This window comes from Ochotona princeps, chromosome 4 (genome assembly GCF_030435755.1).
Source record: "Ochotona princeps isolate mOchPri1 chromosome 4, mOchPri1.hap1, whole genome shotgun sequence".
In the NCBI taxonomy this organism is placed as follows: domain Eukaryota; kingdom Metazoa; phylum Chordata; class Mammalia; order Lagomorpha; family Ochotonidae; genus Ochotona; species Ochotona princeps.
This window is the reverse complement of record NC_080835.1, coordinates 50,260,437-50,278,649: the sequence shown is the minus strand read 5'-3', so window position 1 is coordinate 50,278,649 and position 18,213 is coordinate 50,260,437. Positions and strand designations below refer to the sequence as shown.

Below are 18,213 nucleotides of genomic sequence, written 5' to 3'. Positions count from 1 at the left end.
TCAAAGATTAACATCATAATAATGAAAATGTTCAGAAATAAAAGGAGAACCTTGGAAGCATGAAGCTTCAGGGATCTTGAAAAACTTGGTAGCATAAAGGTGAAAAAGCTGGGGGATAATATTTCCACACATGCATGTTCTCAGAAGTTGGCCTCAGAAGGAGTCTCAATCCAGCCTGTCTCTGATTTTCCCAACATCTCTAACAGCCTGCGTGTCAACCAGGGAACTGACGAACAGGCTGGGCCAGGGATGGAGAGTCTTGGGTGGACCTAGAAGAACCTCAGGGCATGCGCAGGTTTCAACGTGCCGCATCATTCACAGGCAAGGAGGAGGCAGCTGGCCCTAAACCCCGGTCGTGAGAGGTGGTCCAAGCACACTCCACGTGACTTCTGAGTCCTGGGCGCGTGAGGGACACTGCCACAAGCCCACCTATCTTGCTTTGCTTGAGGAATGCACAGGACAGTCGCCTGAAACTAAATAACATTCTCTCCGTGTTCAACGGGAGAGACATTAACCGAGATTCCTCCCTCCCTTCTTCTCAGCGGCTCTCCCCACCTTCCCTCCAAGGCGGAGCGGCTGATACAAAGTATTCTTGGGCAGGAAGTCTGGCATTCTTTTTCTCCTCAGAGCTGGTGTATCATTGAAATTCTTCAGTCGCAGTCCCCAAGCTTTGCAGGCATTCATTAAAGACCTGAAAACACAGCTTAATGTTCTCTCAGAGATACAGGTTTCAATTATAGCTACACACACACACACACACACAACTTAAAAATTACACACATATGTGTATATAACACAAGTAATAAGTTATATATATTAATTTTTATGGAAGTTAGATATAAATGTAGTACGTGCTTAATTTTTAAATAGGTAAACTTTAATGATCTCTTTGCAAAACATCCATTACGTCCAGTGGTTATCTTTTACTCATTTTATAACTTCACGATCTTTATTATCCATACACTTCAATACATCAGTATTGGTATAGATGTACTATTGATGTTATGAAACTTTGTTTACCATGCTGGAACGCTAAAGCCAACTAAAAACAGTTCACTATCTTCCTCTCTGGCTACCAGGTGTTCCCAAAGCCTAAGGATTTGTCATCACCAGGTTTGCAAGTCTGCCTTCAGACACTACCCTGGTCTCCCTTCCCCCCTGGGGGGAGTCACTGCTGACCACACCCTAAGTTTCCAAGGTTTCTCCAAGTGCGGGTCTAGCCGGCCCTGTGGGCGGTGCCTCCTTCTCCCCCGCCCCTTGCCCTGAGTCTGGGCTCTGGTGGAGAAGGTGGCGGTTGCGAATCCCGGCCTCTGATCCGGGTTGCAGTTTCCAGGTCAGTGAGCAAATCTCTTTTCTTTCGAGCCTCTGCCCTTCCCACCAGTACAGCGCCTAAGCCTCTCCGTCGGCTGGGTAGTGGGCCCACGCGTAGAGGTCAAGTAAGGAGTTCTTGGTAGGTTTGAGTTGACTCAGCTTGGGAGGAAGCGCTGAAGAGGTACCTTTGCAGCTGTGAATGGGCAGTGCCGGGGCAGGGAGAGTGAAGCTCTGACTCTGAATGGATCTAAGGGAAGCAGGTGTGGAGGGCTCACGTTGGGGTCAGGGCAGAGCACTGCGTCCGGCGTGGACTCCGAGGTCTGCATCCCCTCCCCCCACCGCCAGCCCCGACGCTCCAGGAAGTGAGCGCCGCTTGCCCTTCCCGCAGGAGGCCTGACCTCCCCGAGCGAGGGCGGTGGGAGCTGGGCCCTCTTCCCCTTGGCTGCTCCCGGGATCTGGGCAAAGGTCAGAGGCCGCCGCACCCGGGGCCTTGGAGACAAGGTGAGGGGTTGAGGTCATTCGTGCTCTTCGGGCCTTGCTGCGGTGATCCTGGCTTGGACACTGACCTTGTGCCCTGGCCAGTTGCCCGACCTCTCCGAGCTTTGGTTTCTCCATACCAGTGTTTTGGTGAGAATTAAATGAAGCAGAGTATTGACAAACTCCCTGCTTAATTTTTAAAAATGCACCATCAACACGATTTTTTGAAATCGCGAACACAATAAGTTAGAATGCATTACAATAAAGGGAAATATAATTTCTACTTGTTAGGTCTAAAAATATAATTTTTGAAGTTGAAGATTACAAATAGATGCAGAGCATGCAACAATTTTGTATTCTAGACTTTCAGAAAAGAAAGCCTATTTAAGAATTGCAAGTTGATTAAATTCTCAAAAATTTCTGAAATGCGGAGAGGAAGAGATGTTTTTGAAATGATGCTTAAGAAATACTGGAAGCTGATTAGGTTCCAATTTAGTTTTATTGGACCCCGTTGGACAGTAAATTCAGCATAGTAGATTAAAGTAGACTATAACACTACACAAAAGTTAACAATTGTGTTACCCCCAAAGCACAAGAATTCCAACCCTCTTGTATTCTGTTGTTAACTTTTAACTTGATCTGAATGTAACCCTGCCCTTCCTGTTCCTATCAGGATGCCTGATTACACAGGCATCCCTGACAGCCTCCCCCCACCCCCACTCTTCTCTATTTTAAAGACCATTTTGACACTGGATTATGAACCTCTGTTCCAGTAATCTAGTAATCTAGTAACCCCCTCCACTCTCCACTGAGCCATCTGCACCCTGTCTATATCCACTTGATAAAGAAGTTCATCCATCCAGGCAATGCCTCTGAGCATACATTCTGTGTATACAAAGCACAGGGATCTTATGAAAAGGGCAGATTGTGGGGCCAGAGTTTGTAAGGGAAATTTATGTCTGTAAAGGAAACCCTCTGGGCTCAATATGGGCAGAGCCTGTGAAGACACCTCCTGCAACACCGGCGTGTCCTATGGGAGTCAGTTCGAGTCCTGGCTGCAGCATGCCCAGTCTCTGCTAATGGCTGGGAAAGCAATGAACGCGACCCAACTGCCTGGGCCCCTACCGCCCACGCGGGAAACCCAAAGAAACTCCTGGCTCCATCTCTGCCCAGCTCAGTCCTAAGCAGCTGCAGCCCTCTGGGGAATGAAACTGTGGACGGAAGGAAGAGCTCCAGCTGTCCCTCTCTTGCTCTAACTTGCAAATAAATAAAATAAAGAAAATTTTAAGAGTAGATTCTGAACTGATCTGAGCTAGATTGAAGTTTTACATAAAGGGCTCCTGTGGGTGCCAATGCCACCAGCAGATCACGGAAGCTTTTTTTTTTTTTAACATACAGAGTTGGAGGGTGAGGGAAAGAGTGTGAGAAAGAGAGAGAGAGAGAGAGATCTTTCATCTGCTGGTTCACTGCCCGAAAGGCTGCAACAGCCAGGGCTAGGCCAGGCAAAAAGGAGACACAGGTCTTCCATGCCCCGTGTAGGTGGCATGAATCCCAGCACTTGGACCGTCTTTCACTGCCTTCCCAGGCACACTAGCTGGGAGCTGGGTAGGAAACAGGGAGCGAAACTGGAAGTAGAGCATCCGATTCCAACTAAGGCCCACCGGGAATTGAACAGCTCTCCCCACTGAGCTGGAGCCCTGGCCCCTACAGGGTCTTTTTCATGAGAATGCTTTGGATGAACTGGCCCTCCCTACTCCCAAATTTGCCGTCTTTCATCTGCTAATTCGACCCTCTGAAGCTGTAGGCGCTCAGCCTCTTTTGGTCCATACTCCTCATTCCAGACTGTCTTTTCTAGGGGCACCTGTTCTGCTCTTTATAATAAAGTGTGTGTGTGTGTGTGTGTGTGTGTGTGTGTGTGTGTGTGTGTGTGCATGTGCATTTGGAAGGTAGGGAGATGGAGCAGGGGAAAGCAACCTCTCTCATCTGCTGGTTTTGGTCAAAGCCAGGAATCCACAGCTGCATCTAGGGTGGTAGCAGCTCCAGGAGCCAGGATCTGCTGCCTCCCAGGTTACACTCAGCAAGAAGCTGAAGGGGAAGCTGAAGGCTTTCCCAACAAACAGCTTGACTGTGCAGCTCTGGAGGCAGGCGGAGACTGTCAGCCTCTAGATCCCTGGCCTGTGTGTAGCTGTCAGGAGTCAGAAGCTTGTTGGTGTGTAGACAAGGAGTGTTCAAATCTGTAAACACCTTCTTCGTTGCTTGTTCTTGCCAGCTCATCTCTCCCATCATATCGTCAACAGTGTTGTGTCGAAAGGCGCCACAGTAGATGGAAAATAGTAGAAGTGCAAAGAAATACGGTGTGGAGCCACATTTTTATTTTAAATTTTCCAGTAGCCTCACTGAAAAGTAAGAAGGAACAGGTGGAAGCTGATTTTAAAATATTTTATTTAATCAAATGCAGGCAAAAATAATTCTAGGCTACATAATCAATTATGAATAAAATACTTTAGATTTTTTTAAACAAATCTTCAAAATCCGACATAAATTTATACTTAACAATGCTTCATTCTAGCCATACTTAGAGTGTTTTTTCCCATGTGGTGGCGGGGAACCAGGTATCCGAGCTTGAATTTGCTGCTTTCCACAGTGTGTGCACTAGCCAGAATGTAGATGGCAAATGGACTAGCTGGGACTTGAACCAGGCACTTCAGTATGAAATGCAGGCATCCCCAATGGCACCGCTGCCACACACTGTCCCTTGACGTCTTCCACTTTGCACAGTGCTTTTGAGATTGGTCTTGGTGGATCAGTAGCTTCAGTAAGCTTTGGATACTTTGTCATCGTGTATGCATACAGCAGAATGTTCTCTTGCATTCCTTAGAGCTGGAGACAGTTGGGATGCTGCGTTCATTAGGACAGACTCAAGAGGACTGTCTCAATCAAGGGTGATTTTATTTGATGTGAAAATGTGCGTGTGTGTGTGTTGAGGAGATGGCAATGCACCACAATTGTTTCTTAACATGATCATGTTTGTAACATGGCACACATTTTTCCATACTCCAACTGAAGCGATAAACTTAGCAGTAAGTTATCACATTAAATTCATTAGAAAGTTAATTGTTAATTTCCTGTGTCAAATACAGTACTAGCCCCTAGACTGCATGGAAAAAAATCTGCCTACACAATCCTAATTTTTAAAAAATATATACTTATGTAGTGATTGTACTTATTTGAGAGACAGAGAAGTGGACAGAGAATGCCCCCCTCTGCTAGTTTACCCCTCCGGGTGCTCGCAGCAGCCAGGGTTGAACTAGGGCGGAGCTGGGAGCCAGATCCCCAGGCCAGACCCATCCACTCGAGCCATCACCTGGTGGCTTCCACAGCGCATTAGCAGGAAGCTCTAGGAGCAGGGTGGGACGTGAACACAGGCATTCCGAGTGTGGTGTAGCCATGATGCCAAAATACCCACCTCCACAATCCTATGTTAACAAAGGCAGTAGACCTTCATGGCACTGGGGGCTAAGGCAGGTGATAGCAAGTGATGCTAAACTAGATAAATGCCCAGTTCCTACAATGTGTAATTAGTTAGGTTTATTCAGAATTTATTAATTTGTTAACAGTTATATTCTGCACTCTTTGTGGAGAGGAGAGATATAGAGGAGTAGTAGAAGCTGTAGCTCTTGTAGCCTTGAGTATCTATTAAAATGCCAGTCCACATTTGAGCTAGCTACTTAGCTTGTCTATACAACTTGAAATAGGAGCCCAAGGGACACACAGAATATTCTTATAAGGACTTACTGAATTGGTATACAAAAAAATTCTTACCCAGTTCAGAACAGACTCTGAATATTTGTTGTTGACATTCCTTAATACAAAATTTGGCAAAGCCGATGACCTTATTGGCAATACTTGCCATAACATCAATGAACACGAGGTGGCAGCACCGAGGCCCTCGGTTTAGGTTACTGGGTGCCCTGCAATGTTCAGTCACTGCTCAGCTGTGCTTTCCTGCTTTCTTGTCTGGACTATTTCTTGGGCCTCTTCTTTTGATGGCAATGCTGTTATTTCTAGGTAATTTAATTAGTTCTTAATCTGTCAGGCCCTCAAGGTGGAGGGAAATTTGAACAATGTACAGAGCCTTGTGTTCCTATGCTCACACTGAATCTGCAATGTACTTTTTGCTGGAGGATTATGAACTTGCACCTACTCCTCACCATCACGTAGCCTGTCCAGCACAGTGGAGTCCTGCCTTGTATCGGAGCCAGTGCCCTTTCAGGCAGGCAACGCAGGCTGCCTCTTCTTTGATCGAAGCCAACATTAACAAGGCAGATAGCGCGCACGGCTTCCAGTGAGGATGACTGAATGCTGGAAGCAGTGTTAAACAATAACTTAACAACCAAAAACTTGGAAGAAAAAAATTGAGAATAAGGACAGTGTTTGTCGAGAAGGATAGAAGACCTCAACTTCCCTACCTCTTCTCTTGGAACCCTTTCAGGCCTAGTGAAATCCCATCTTCAAATGAGTTCTCTTCCATTAGCACACTTTGAAGCACTGGATCTCTCTAGTGAAAGTTATGAGGCTGAAGACAGAACTTTGAACTGTGCCAACTCCGTACTTACTCTTTATTAAATCACTTCATTAGTATCTCTGTTCTTATCAAATAGCCATGAATACTTATGAGTATGCAGAGCTGCCCAATCAGGGCAAGACAGCAAAGGAACGTGATTGCTAATTACAAGCGCTTATAGATGTGTTCATCGTGAAAGTACTACCTCCCTTGTTTGGGTGTTTGCGATTTCTTTGGGCTTTTCTGGGATGAGGAGCACAGGGGATGGACGATATTTGTAGGGAGGAATCACCAGTGCTACCTTCTTGGTTCATCAAAAGCTGAGGATTTTCACGTCAGACACACCAAGGTATAGCCGTGAACAACAACAACAGAAAAGCAGAATATCTCAGGGAGCCTGTTGTGGCATAGCAGCTATATCTACTTTTCGCAATATCTGCATCCCAGATCAGAGTGCCTAGGATGGAGTCCCACATCCCTCTCCAATCTGACTTCCTGCTAAGGCGGCCGCTGAAGGCACTGATAATGCCTTGAACGCTTGGGTCCTTGCCACCCATGTGGGAGACCTGGAGAGAATTCCTGGCTCCCGGCCTCAGCGAGCTCCAGCCCCACTCTGGTTGTTGTGGGCATTTGGGGAGTGAAGAAGCAGATGAAAGATTCCCCTGCCCCTTTGCCTTTCAGATAAATGTATTCTTTTCCTAAAGTCTCTGACCTCATGGTACACACATTGCAGTGGAAAGATTCAGACAAGTAGAAATGTATATCACAGATGATCAGAAGTCAGCTGAAGCAGATAAGCAGCCCAGAGAGATTGTGGCCATGCCTTAGGCCAGACAGCCTGGACTCTGCTGGTACAGGGACGTGTAAGGAATGAGAAAATCAGGCAGAACTCAGAGTGAATGGTCATCTTAAGGCCGCAGAGGATTCTGGAACTGTTGACATAAAGGGTGTGATTTGGTGGGTTGAGAAAAGATCAGATAAACAGTGGCTCATAGCAGGCCTCTCCCCTGCAGGTCTTCCTTTGTCTCGCCATTCAATAGGAGTAAAAGAAAATCAGGATCATCGCTCTAACGAGGGGAGAGAGACCAGTGTCTCATGAGCGGAGGGCAAAGAAAGTGTGCGGAATCAGAGTGAGATGCCCTTGCTACCCCAGTGACCCACCACTTTGTTCAGAATAGGACAGTTGGATTGCCTTATGTCTCCCTTTTTACTCTAACCCGTTTGTGTGTGTTTGCTCATCTGCCTTCATTCCTACAGGCAGGACGCATCTGAGAAGCCACGAGAGCCGAAGCTGCCATGACTTCAGCAGTGCTGGTGGATATCCAAGAGGAAGTGACCTGCCCCATCTGCCTGCAGCTCCTGACAGAACCCCTGAGCATAGACTGTGGCCACAGCTTCTGCCAAGCCTGCATCACAGAGGACAGGGAGGAATCCATGACCAACCAAAAAGAGCAGAGCAGCTGTCCCGTGTGCCAGACCAACTACCAGCCTGAGAACTTGCGGCCCAATCGACATTTAGCCAACATAGTGGAGAGGGTCAGAGAGGTGGTGTTGGGCCCAAGGAAGGAGTCGAAGGTGATTCTTTGTGCTCACCACGGAGAGAAACTCCAGCTCTTCTGTAAGGAGGATGGCAAGCTTATTTGCTGGCTCTGTGAGCGCTCTCAGGAGCACCGCACTCACCACACATTCCTCATGGAGGAGGTTGCCCAGGAGTACCAGGTGGGAGCCCCAAAAAGCGAGGGGATTAAGGAGTAGAATCCTTGGCAGTAGACTGAGGAATAGAATCCTTGTTCTCATCTGATTTCTCTATAGCCCTCCCATTTAAATTGAGGGTGAACTTAGAAAATGCCCCACGTTGCTCCCCAGGATTGAGTAGAGGGAGTTAATAGGTGCAGAGAAGGGGCTTGGCGGGTTGTATGTGAGAGCCAGGTTAAGCAGTGTGAGCATTGGAACCAAGCACCCTGTAGTCAGTTCTTCCCCCAGAAGGAGAGTAAGTCAGCCTAGTCCTGTGGACTTCCTAGCATTCCCTATGCATAAAAGATACACTTTGACTTTCCCAGGACAGGACAGGCTGCTCCTGGGGTCAGCATCATCTCTGCTTCATTCAGGTTCCAGGATAGTCCAAAGCTTGGTGCTGCTTGACCTAATGTTTTTCTTCTAGGAGATGTTCCAGGAGACTCTGAAGAAATTAAAAAAAGAGCAAGAAGAAGCGGAGAAGCTGAAAACTGTTATCAAAGAGAAGAAAGCGTCCTGGAAGGCAAGAGGGCCTCCTCCCGAGGGTGCCCTGGGGTAGGAGTCAGGGCGGGTGTTGGTGCTGAAGGAGTCCTTCTCCTGGCTGACTCCTGAGATTGTAACTGTAAGAGCCTTTTGCCTCGTCCTTCACCGTATCCCATGCAAGAGAACTGCCAATGTGTGGGGCCGGGGAGGCAGCAGGGAGAGGGAATTCCACTACAAATAGAGCAGAAATAAATCTTTGCTTTTGTTGACAACCAATAGGAGAGGAACCACATCAGGGGCCACTCCCAGTCTATAACTCTTGTTCTTACCATGTAGTTTGTGTCTTTTTATTTCCTAGGAAAGGTAAGGTACCGGCCAATACTTCCTATCTCGGTACTCAAAATTGGAAGGGAAGGTGATACGGGACAGGGAGAGTGACTGACATTAAAACCTCACCCAGGAATCTCGATGTGGTCTGCATCTGGAAGACCTAGATAAGGCAGCCTGGGCTAAGGGAAGAGCAGGTTCTGCAGGCCTCCACCCGCATTTTTCCCCTTCTCTGCCAGTGCTGAGTATGGCCTGACAATCTAGCTACCTCTTTCTCTTCCCTGTTGCTGAAGAATCACATAGAGCCTGAGAGGCACCGGATCCAGACAGAGTTTAACCAGCTGCGAAGAATCCTGGACAGGGAAGAGCAGCGCGAACTTAAAAAGCTGGAGGAGGAAGAGAGGAGAGGACTGACCACGATAGCAGAGGCTGAGGACCAACTAGTCCAGCAGAGCCAGCATCTGCGAGAGCTCATCTGGGAGGTGGAGCGTCGCTGTCAGGGGTCCACACTGGAGCTACTGCAGGTAAGACTGGCAAGCCCCCAACCTAGACTGGAACAACCCCCCCAACAGGGACTAGCCCCTTTATGGGACTCATGGCTCACCTGGAGTAGCAAACTCAATCCAGTTATCCCATATGGGTTGCAGGAACCAATTCCTTGAGCCATGATTTGATCAGTAAGTTCCTCAGCACAGCCATGATTTAAAATGATAAGATCTGGGGCCAGCATTGTGGTATAGCAGGTTAGGCGAGAGCTTGCAAGAGCAGCATCCACATGGGCACTGCTGGATTCCAGGCTGCTTTGCTAATCCCGCTGCCTGTTGATGTGCCTGAGAAAGCAGAGGAAGATGACCTGAGTGCTTGGGCCCCTTAACCCACGTGGCCGACCTGGATGAAGCTCCTGGAGCCTGGTTGGCCTGGCCCAGCCTTGGCCATTGAGGCCAGTGGATGGAAGCTTTCTCTGTATCTCCCTCTCTCTCGCCAACTCTTTGAAATAAATATATAAAATTTTTTAGAATTTGCTAAAATCCTGGTATTTGATCTAAATTGATAGTCCTAGTGCATTCTAAGCTTTCTATGGTCAAGCCAATGTCAATTGCAATTTTGTGAAATACAATGAAAAATAATCCCAATGAAGAAAAGTAAATATTCCTCTGAGTGTGTGCGTACAGTATGTGTATACACACACACACACATACACACATGTGTGTGTGCATATGAATACTACTGTGAAAATAAAGGAGTTTATAGGGCCTGGCGCAATAGCTCAGTGGCTAAATCCTTGCCTTGCACACACTGGGATCCCATATGGGTGTTCTACTTCCCATCCAGCTCCCTGCCTGTGGCCTGGGAGAACAGCAGAGGATGACCTTGGGACCCTGCACCTGCGTAAAAGACCCAGAAGCTCCTGGCTGCTGACTTCAGATTAGCTCAGCTCCAGCCATTGTGGCCTCTTGGGGAGTGAACCAACAGACAGAAAACCTTTCTCTCTGTGTCTCCTTCTCTCTGTAAATCTGCCTTTCCAATATAATGTCAATAAATCTTTAGAAAAATAAGTAAAAGTAAAGGGGTTTATAGATTGATTCAGTTATTTTCCAGTGTCTTGGCAGGGTTTTCTAAGGGACGGCCTTTGCTCCATGTTTATTCTTTACGGCTTCTCACTGGTGCTAACTATTCCTAGCACAGCATGGCAGGAAGAGCTTGTTTGAGATCATGACCTGTTACTCCTTGACTTAACTTGTCTTTTTCATCCCTAGGATGTGGGTGATGTCATGAAAAGGTACGTGTGGGAGAAGAAAAGGGAGACCCTTAAGTTGACAAAAGATTCCTGTATTCATAGGGCTGGGAAGGTTCAAATGGTGTGCTTAAAACTGCTTATCATATCAGCATTTTAGGCTCTGTGTTATCTAGTCCTCCTCAGATTTCCATTTGTTCCAATCCCAGTAAAAAGCATAGACTTGAGATTTTAGGAGACTATTCTAGCCCTGGACAGAACACTTTTTTTTATCATGTAGTCTAGAAAATCACCCAGGAAGGTGATCTTTAAAGGTGCCCCCCTTCCAGGTGCCTGCAAGGGGAAGCCCTAGGTCCTTCTGGGGTCTTCGCTCTGGCTTTGGAGACGAGGATGGTTCCTCTTCCCAGCTCACACACTGTTCCCGCATACAGCATCCTAAGAGCTGCTCTGAATGTCTTCTGTCTGGGCTCTGGCAGAACTAGGGCCCAAGTCTGAGCTCGGAAGGAAAGCCAGAAAACCCCTTGTTCTCTTGAACCTCCGAGCCAGCTCAGTGGGTTCCTGGTCTTCTGTCTACACAACCATCTCCAGCACCTCCCCGTCAGCTCTCTCGTGAGGCACATTGTGTCTGTGGCCATACCACCCTGAACGCACCCGATCTCGTCTGATAAGGCATATTGTATACTTTTTTTTAAGATTTATTCTATTTTTTTATTGGAAAGGAAGATATATAGAGAGGAGGAGAGACAGAGAGGAAGATCTTCCATCTGATGATTCACTCCCCAAGCGGCCACAACAGCTGAAGCTAAGCCTATCCGAAGCCAGGAGCCAGGAGCCTCTTCCAGGTCTCCAATGTGGGTGTAAGGATCCAAGGCTTTGGGCCGTCCTCAACTGCTTTCCCAGGCCACAGGCAGAGAGCTGGATGGGAAATGGGGCTGCCTGAATTAGAACCAGTGCCCATCTGGGATCCTGGCACATTCAAGGCGAGAACTTTAGCCACCATGCCAACGTGCTGGGCCCACATTGTATACCTTTTTAAAGGGAGCAAGATATTTCCTAGTAATTGTCTTGCTTAATTTCATACTGTATCTGGGACATAGAGGAAGAATGGAGCGTTTTCAGATCTCAGAGAAACAACAGCAGACTGCAACCCATAGAAGGAACCTTCAAAGATTTGGGTCTTACTGAAATTTACACAGAGAGTGAGAAACCGATCCTAGCCAGGTCTTTTGGCTTTAGTGCCACGGCTTTTTGCAGAATGATGCCAAGTCTCTTCAGGACTGAGTACTCAAGGTCACCGTAGGCCTAAGAGGGAGGAGACACAGGTATTGGAGGAGCCTGCACAGGGCCAGCCATGTGGGGGGACTCATAAGGCCTGTCCTCTCCAGGAGTGAGTTCTGGACCCTAAGGAAGCCTCAAGCTCTCCCCACCAAGCTGAAAAGTGTGTTTCGAGTCCCAGATCTGAAAAAGATGCTGCGAGTCTTCAGAGGTGAGAAGTCAAGAAAAAAGAAAATGGGTTTGCATGGGGAATTCTTGCAGTGGCAGGTGAGGGGGGAATGGTGGTTGGTATTGATGAATGGTGGCAAAGAGGAAGGTCCTGCCATGAGGGCCAGAATGTGCCAAAGAAGATGCAGTTAATCTTTCCTTGGGGAGGAATTTCCTCACCATTGCGCCCTGCCTGATCCGGGGAGATCCATCAGGCCTGATACTGCCAGTTGTGTTAAACATTACAGACTTTTTTTTTTTTAATCATTGCAGAGCTGACAGATGTCCAGAGCTACTGGGGTGAGTAGAAACCATGATCTGGTCCCCTTTTATGCAGTCCCCAGATATACAGTCGCACACTCCTGGGTCTAAGATATTGGTCCCCCATCACATAGCTACAGATCCTCCCAGCACCCCCTGGTTCTCCCTCTGTGTCACAAGACTCCCAGAAGCCCTGCTCATCTGCTGACTTTGTATCTTTTCCACAGTGGACGTGACTCTGGATCCGCACACCGCTAATTTAAATCTCGTCCTGTCTAAAAATAGGAGACAGGTGAGATTTGTGGGCACGACGCCATCAGGGCCTTCCAGTCTGGAAGAACATTATGACTGTAGTGTCCTCGGCTCCCAGTACTTCTCCTCAGGGAAGTATTACTGGGAGGTGGACGTGAGCAAGAAGGCTGCCTGGATGCTGGGGGTGTGCAGTCACTCCATGGCATCTGCATGCTCCTCCCATCACGCTGCCACCCAGCCCAACGCCTACTCCAGATACCAACCTCAGAACGGATTCTGGGTGATTGGGTTACAGCATAAACGTGAATACAGAGCCTACGAAGACTCATCTCCATCCCTGCTCCTCTCCATGACAGTGCCCCCCCGCCGTATTGGGGTTTTCTTAGACTATGAGGCTGGCACTGTCTCGTTTTATAATGTCACAAACCATGGCTTTCCCATCTACACCTTCTCAAAATACTACTTTCCCACCAGCATTTGTCCCTATTTTAATCCCTGTAACTGTGTAGTCCCCCTGACGCTGCGGCGCCCGGACTCTTAAACCTTGCGCTCTCCGCATGCACCCCGGAGTGGTACCCTTCACCGTGAGGTTTACCTGCAAGGGAGTTATGAAAAGATCCTGCTTCCGTATTGGTTTTACTCAGTCCATGTGTGCAACACACAGTGGTGATCATGAACAGCTGGATTAATTTCACATCTTGAAGTGGGCGAGGAGAATTTTCAGCACTTTACCGGTAGCATGTGCACACGTTTGGTTGGTGTAGTAGAATCAAGTTTAGGAAATTCTCTTCTGTTCATTTGCTAAGAGGTTTTGTACAGAATGCAACACAAAATTCTACAGATTGTTTTGTTTTTCTGATGTTTGCCACATTTGTTTTGTTGTGACCAAGTACATTGATTTGTTTCAATTGTTTAATCTAGCACAAACTCGTGAAATAAACTCCTGTTCATCGTATGGAGCATTAGACTTGTTTTTGTTAATGCATTGTTTAGGTTTTGTTTTTAATCTGTGCTTTAAAGAAAGATTCGTCTGTAACTTTGTATTCTTGTAACACCTCCGTCAGATTCTGTAAAAATGCAACCATGAACAAAGATATCATTGCGTCTTGTATAGCGTATAATACTGAGTGTTAAAAAAAATCCACTACAATGTTAGTTTTGGCAACTTTAAATTCAAATTAAAGGAAGACTTACAGCCTTCAACTATCTTAAAAATGTAAAGCCAGCAAGAAAGAATAAAAAGCCTTTTCCAAGTGAACCAAAGTTTTTAAAAGGGGGAGGAATGGAGAGGAAAATAATTATTCAATACAAATTGTTTTTTTCTAAGTGTGAGGAAAGTACAAAGAGAAAATACGAAGAACAGAAAACACTTTGGAAGAAGATGATGTCATTCCACATCCCTGTTCCTGATGATCAGACAGCTAGTGAATGAGCTGCTGTGACTGGTGAACAGGCACCCCATGCCTGCTGAGCCTGCGCCAAAGGCGGCAGGAGCTGGATGTGCCGGGGGAGCTGAATATGAAGGATGACTGCTTTTTGCCCAGTATGGTAGCCAGCAGCCAGAGGCTTTTTTCTTTAAGATTTATTTATTTTTATTGCAAAGTCAGACATACAGAGAGGAGGAAAAACAGAGAGGAAGATCCTCCATCCAATGATTCACTCCCTAAGTGGCTGCAACGAACGGAGCTAAGCCAATCCTAAGCCAGGAGCCTCCTCCAGGTCCACCCACACAGGTACAGGGTCCCAAGCTTTGGGCTTTATCTCACTGCTTGCTTATTATAGGGTGGGAAGTATCATTATGTTCTTAAATCTGTATATATGAAAAAAATTTGTTCAGCATATATAAGTAATATTTTAAAATAGGAAAGGTAAGAAATAATGCTGTAATAAACATGAGCGTGCAGGTAATTTTTCAAATTATTTTATTCTAAAAAAAAAGAGTTTCATAGTTGAAGTCTGCCTCAAGTTGAATCATGCCACAAGTCTCACCTGGTCTAGATTTTTACATAAAAGTATGAACTCAGGGTTGATGGAATTTTTTTGAAGATTTATAGATTTTGTATTGCAAAGTCAGATATAAAGAGAGGGAGAGACCCAGAGGAAGATCTTCTATCCAGAGATTCACTTCCCAAGTGAACACAATGGCCAGAGCTGAATTGATCTGAAGCCAGGAGACAGAACTTCTGTGTCTCCCACGGGGGTGCAGGGTCCCAAGACTTTGGGCCGTCCTCGACTGCTTTCCCAAGCCACAAGCAGGGAGCTGGATGGGAAGCAGGGCTGCTGGGATTAGGACTGGTGCCTATATGGCATCCTGGTGCGAGGAAGACAAGGACTTTAGCCACTTGGCTGTTGCTCAGGGCTATTTTTTTAACCAAGGACTAACACCCTAGTGGTCTAGTAACAGTACTGGACCTTTCCCATCATGAAAGGGAGACCATTTTTTTTTTAAGATTTATTCATTTTATTACAAAGTCAGATATACAGAGAGGAGGAGAGACAGAGAGGAAGATCTTCCGTCCGATGATTCACTCCCCAAGTGAGCCACAACGGCCGCTGCAAAGCCGGGAACCAGGAACCTCTTCCGGGTCTTCCACATGGGTGCAGGGTCCCAAAGCTTTGGGCTGTCCTTGACTGCTTTCCCAAGCCACAAGCAGAGAGCTGGATGGGAAGTGGAGCTGCTGGGATTAGAACCGGCGCCCATATGGGATCCTGGCGCGTTCAAGGCGAGGACTTTAGCCACTAGGCCAAGCCGCCGGGCCCGAGACCATTTTGTTTTCACTGGAATACACATTTCTTCCAGATACAGATTTACCTCCCACACATAATGATTCTTGTTAACTACTGTCAGTGAACAAGCAGAACATTTCATTACACACAGAACCGCTCTTCATCAGGAATTTGCTTCACAACAACTGAAGTGTGACTATGTGTCCATGTTCATGAATTGCTTAATCTTAATGGACTAGTTAATGGTCCTCACAAGATGAAGGCACACACAGCACCATGTCAGAGGGCAAGGACTCACAGTCTGAGAATTAAATGGTAGAGACGGAGTTGTACAACACACATTAAAAAATGTTTACTTATTTGAAAGGCAGAATGATAGAGAGCTTCCATCCGCTGGTTCCAAATGGACACAAACATTCCGGTGTCTTACATAGAGCACAGAGCCCTTAGTGCTTCCACTGGGCTGCTGTCCACTGCTTCCTCAGAAAGCTAGATCAGAAGTGCAGTAGCTGGAACTCAAACTGCCAACCTAGCATAGTGCCTTAACCTCCTGTGACACAATGCCTGTGCCCATATCTCACTATTAACCCTATTGATGTATTTGCAAAATCTGGCTTCCTGGCTTGTAATGTGATGGTCTGATGGTATAGTTACAAAAAAGGCATGTTTTCACCGATAGAAACAGGGATTCCACTCAACTGGAAGACAACAGTATGATCTGCCCATTTTAGGGATAGATCTTGGCCCCAGAGAGTACTGACCTTTTATCCCAACAGAGATATGGAGTAATACTTCTGGAATAAAGACAGTTATTTGGTATATTTCTTACTATTATCATGTCCTGTGTTTAAAGTCACTACAAAACTTCAATACTCATTACAAGGACTTAATGTATATGTTCCCCTTATCATAACATCCCCCCCCATATCTTAAATGCTGAAATGCACTGTGGCTGTATGTGGAGATGGACCCTCCAAGGAACACAAGGCCATCGAGATTATGAAAGGAACCCACTTTCCACATGAATTCAAAGAAGGGTTTTGGATTGCTACAGCTCCAGCCATTGTGGTCGCTTACGGATTGATTCAATGGACAGAAGATCATCCTCTCTATCTCTCCTCCTCTTTGTATATCTGACTTTCCAATAAGAATAAAACAAAACAAAAAAAAAATGGTAAGAACACACAAAAAAAATGGTAAGCGAAACTGCTCCCAGAACAAATCTTGTTGGCACCCTGATATTGAAATTCTAGTCCTCATGGCCCTAAAATACTCCACTTTGTTATGGTGGGCTGCACAGACTAATGCAAACCCAGGCAGTACTAGTAAGTGCAAAGACCCTTCAGAGTTTGGGTTATCTCACAACTAAAGAACAAGGGAGCTAGTGTTAGAGTGAGTAGTTACAAAGACCAGCTGTCCTACAAAGCAAGCTACAGAAATGAGGACCACGATTATTAAGTGTGTAATGGGCTGCTGCACTGGCCAGCTGCCTAATCCTTCACCTCCAAGCACCAGCGGCCCATACTGGCACTGGTTCTCTCTTGGCTGCTCTACTTCTCATCCAGCTAATTGCTTGTGGCCTGGGAAAGTAGCAGAGTATGGTCCAATGCCCTGGGACCCTTACCCATGTGGGAAACCCAGAAAAGCTTCTCACTCTTTGTTTTAGATGGGTTCTGCTGTGGGCATTGTGGCCTTCGGGAAGTGAACTTGTAAGACCTTTCTGTCTCTCCTCTCTGTAAATCTGCCTTAAAAAGTATGTCTTCTGTGCATTTATAGAAGACGTTTACACCTCTGTCTCATCAAGTGATACAAAATGTATCCACTCATTTCACAGTATTTAAGCAATAAGGACCTAACAGTACATTAGGTAAATTATAATGTATCAGAGAGACCTGCAGCTTCACCGCAGACAGAGACAGTGTGCATTGGCAGTACAAGACATTGCATCACACTAGGCATAAGTATGCCCGAGTTTCTATCTTCATTTACAATAGGTATCATTTAAAAAGATGTTTATGGCTACGAAGTTGAAGGTGAATAAACTGGCATGAATGAAACTACAATCAAACTAATTTTCACATTAACTTCACTGAGCTACAGAATGCCAGGATATTTGGTTAAACACTAGGCTGTTAATATGAATTTCATTATAAATGACCTTCAGACCTAAACCACCAAACTTGGAGTAAAACAGATTTATCTCCTAAAAGGAGATAGGTCTCATTCAATCAATGACAATCTTAACAGAGTAATAAGGCAGGTGCTTTTTCTTAAAAAAAAGAAATCAAAATCTCCATCGTCTTTGACATGGATGTACATTTCTCTGACTCAAGATTTTTAACATCAGATTCCATATTTATTCCATGTTTGAGAAATGCTATAAAATCTTGCATATTTGCATACTTAGTCATGCACTTATCAGTTAGATGTGGCAAAACAACAGTGAGGAGAAAGAATACTGCCCCACTTCCACCCCAGGAAGGCATAAGGAAGGCTCAGCTAAGCTGGATGGGCATGTAACTCAAGAGGCATGAAAGCTGGGACAGAGATTTTCAATACTGACATGAACATGACCTGGCAATGGACACCATGGTAAGATCAGACATCAGGATGAAGAGACCACAAGCAATATACTTGTGTAAAATGTCAGTTGTTCACTGAATTATCATACCAGTGGGTGTAGATCTTGGCCTCTTGTCAGTTCCCAAATTGAAAAACCAGTGATCACCAACTGGGGATGGCTTGAAGTACCACCACCTGTACACAGTCCAAGCATGATCCTGGAAATGCAAGGTCCTTAAGCCTTGAGATGCTTCAGATACCTTTCATGAACTCCACTGTGTTCGCACATATGCCCAAT

At 46.1% G+C, this 18,213-nt stretch overlaps 1 protein-coding gene across 2 annotated transcripts; it reads left to right on the top strand.

Moving 5' to 3' along the window:
• Positions 1 to 1,242: 1,242 nt before the first annotated feature.
• Positions 1,243 to 13,424, top strand: LOC101532304 (tripartite motif-containing protein 6). 2 transcript variants are annotated; one of them, XM_004589972.2, is made up of 8 exons: positions 1,243 to 1,333; positions 7,610 to 8,071; positions 8,514 to 8,609; positions 9,190 to 9,420; positions 10,654 to 10,676; positions 12,017 to 12,117; positions 12,387 to 12,413; positions 12,602 to 13,424. In XM_004589972.2, the coding sequence occupies exons 2-8, from the start codon at positions 7,649 to 7,651 to the stop codon at positions 13,165 to 13,167; spliced, it is 1,467 nt and encodes a 488-aa protein (XP_004590029.2). In that variant the 5' UTR covers positions 1,243 to 1,333; positions 7,610 to 7,648; the 3' UTR covers positions 13,168 to 13,424. The 2 variants fall into 2 exon arrangements, 1 of the variants encoding a protein (XP_004590029.2); XR_009245239.1 differs by lacking the exon at positions 10,654 to 10,676 and having other exon boundaries at positions 12,602 to 12,620.
• Positions 13,425 to 18,213: the final 4,789 nt, after the last annotated feature.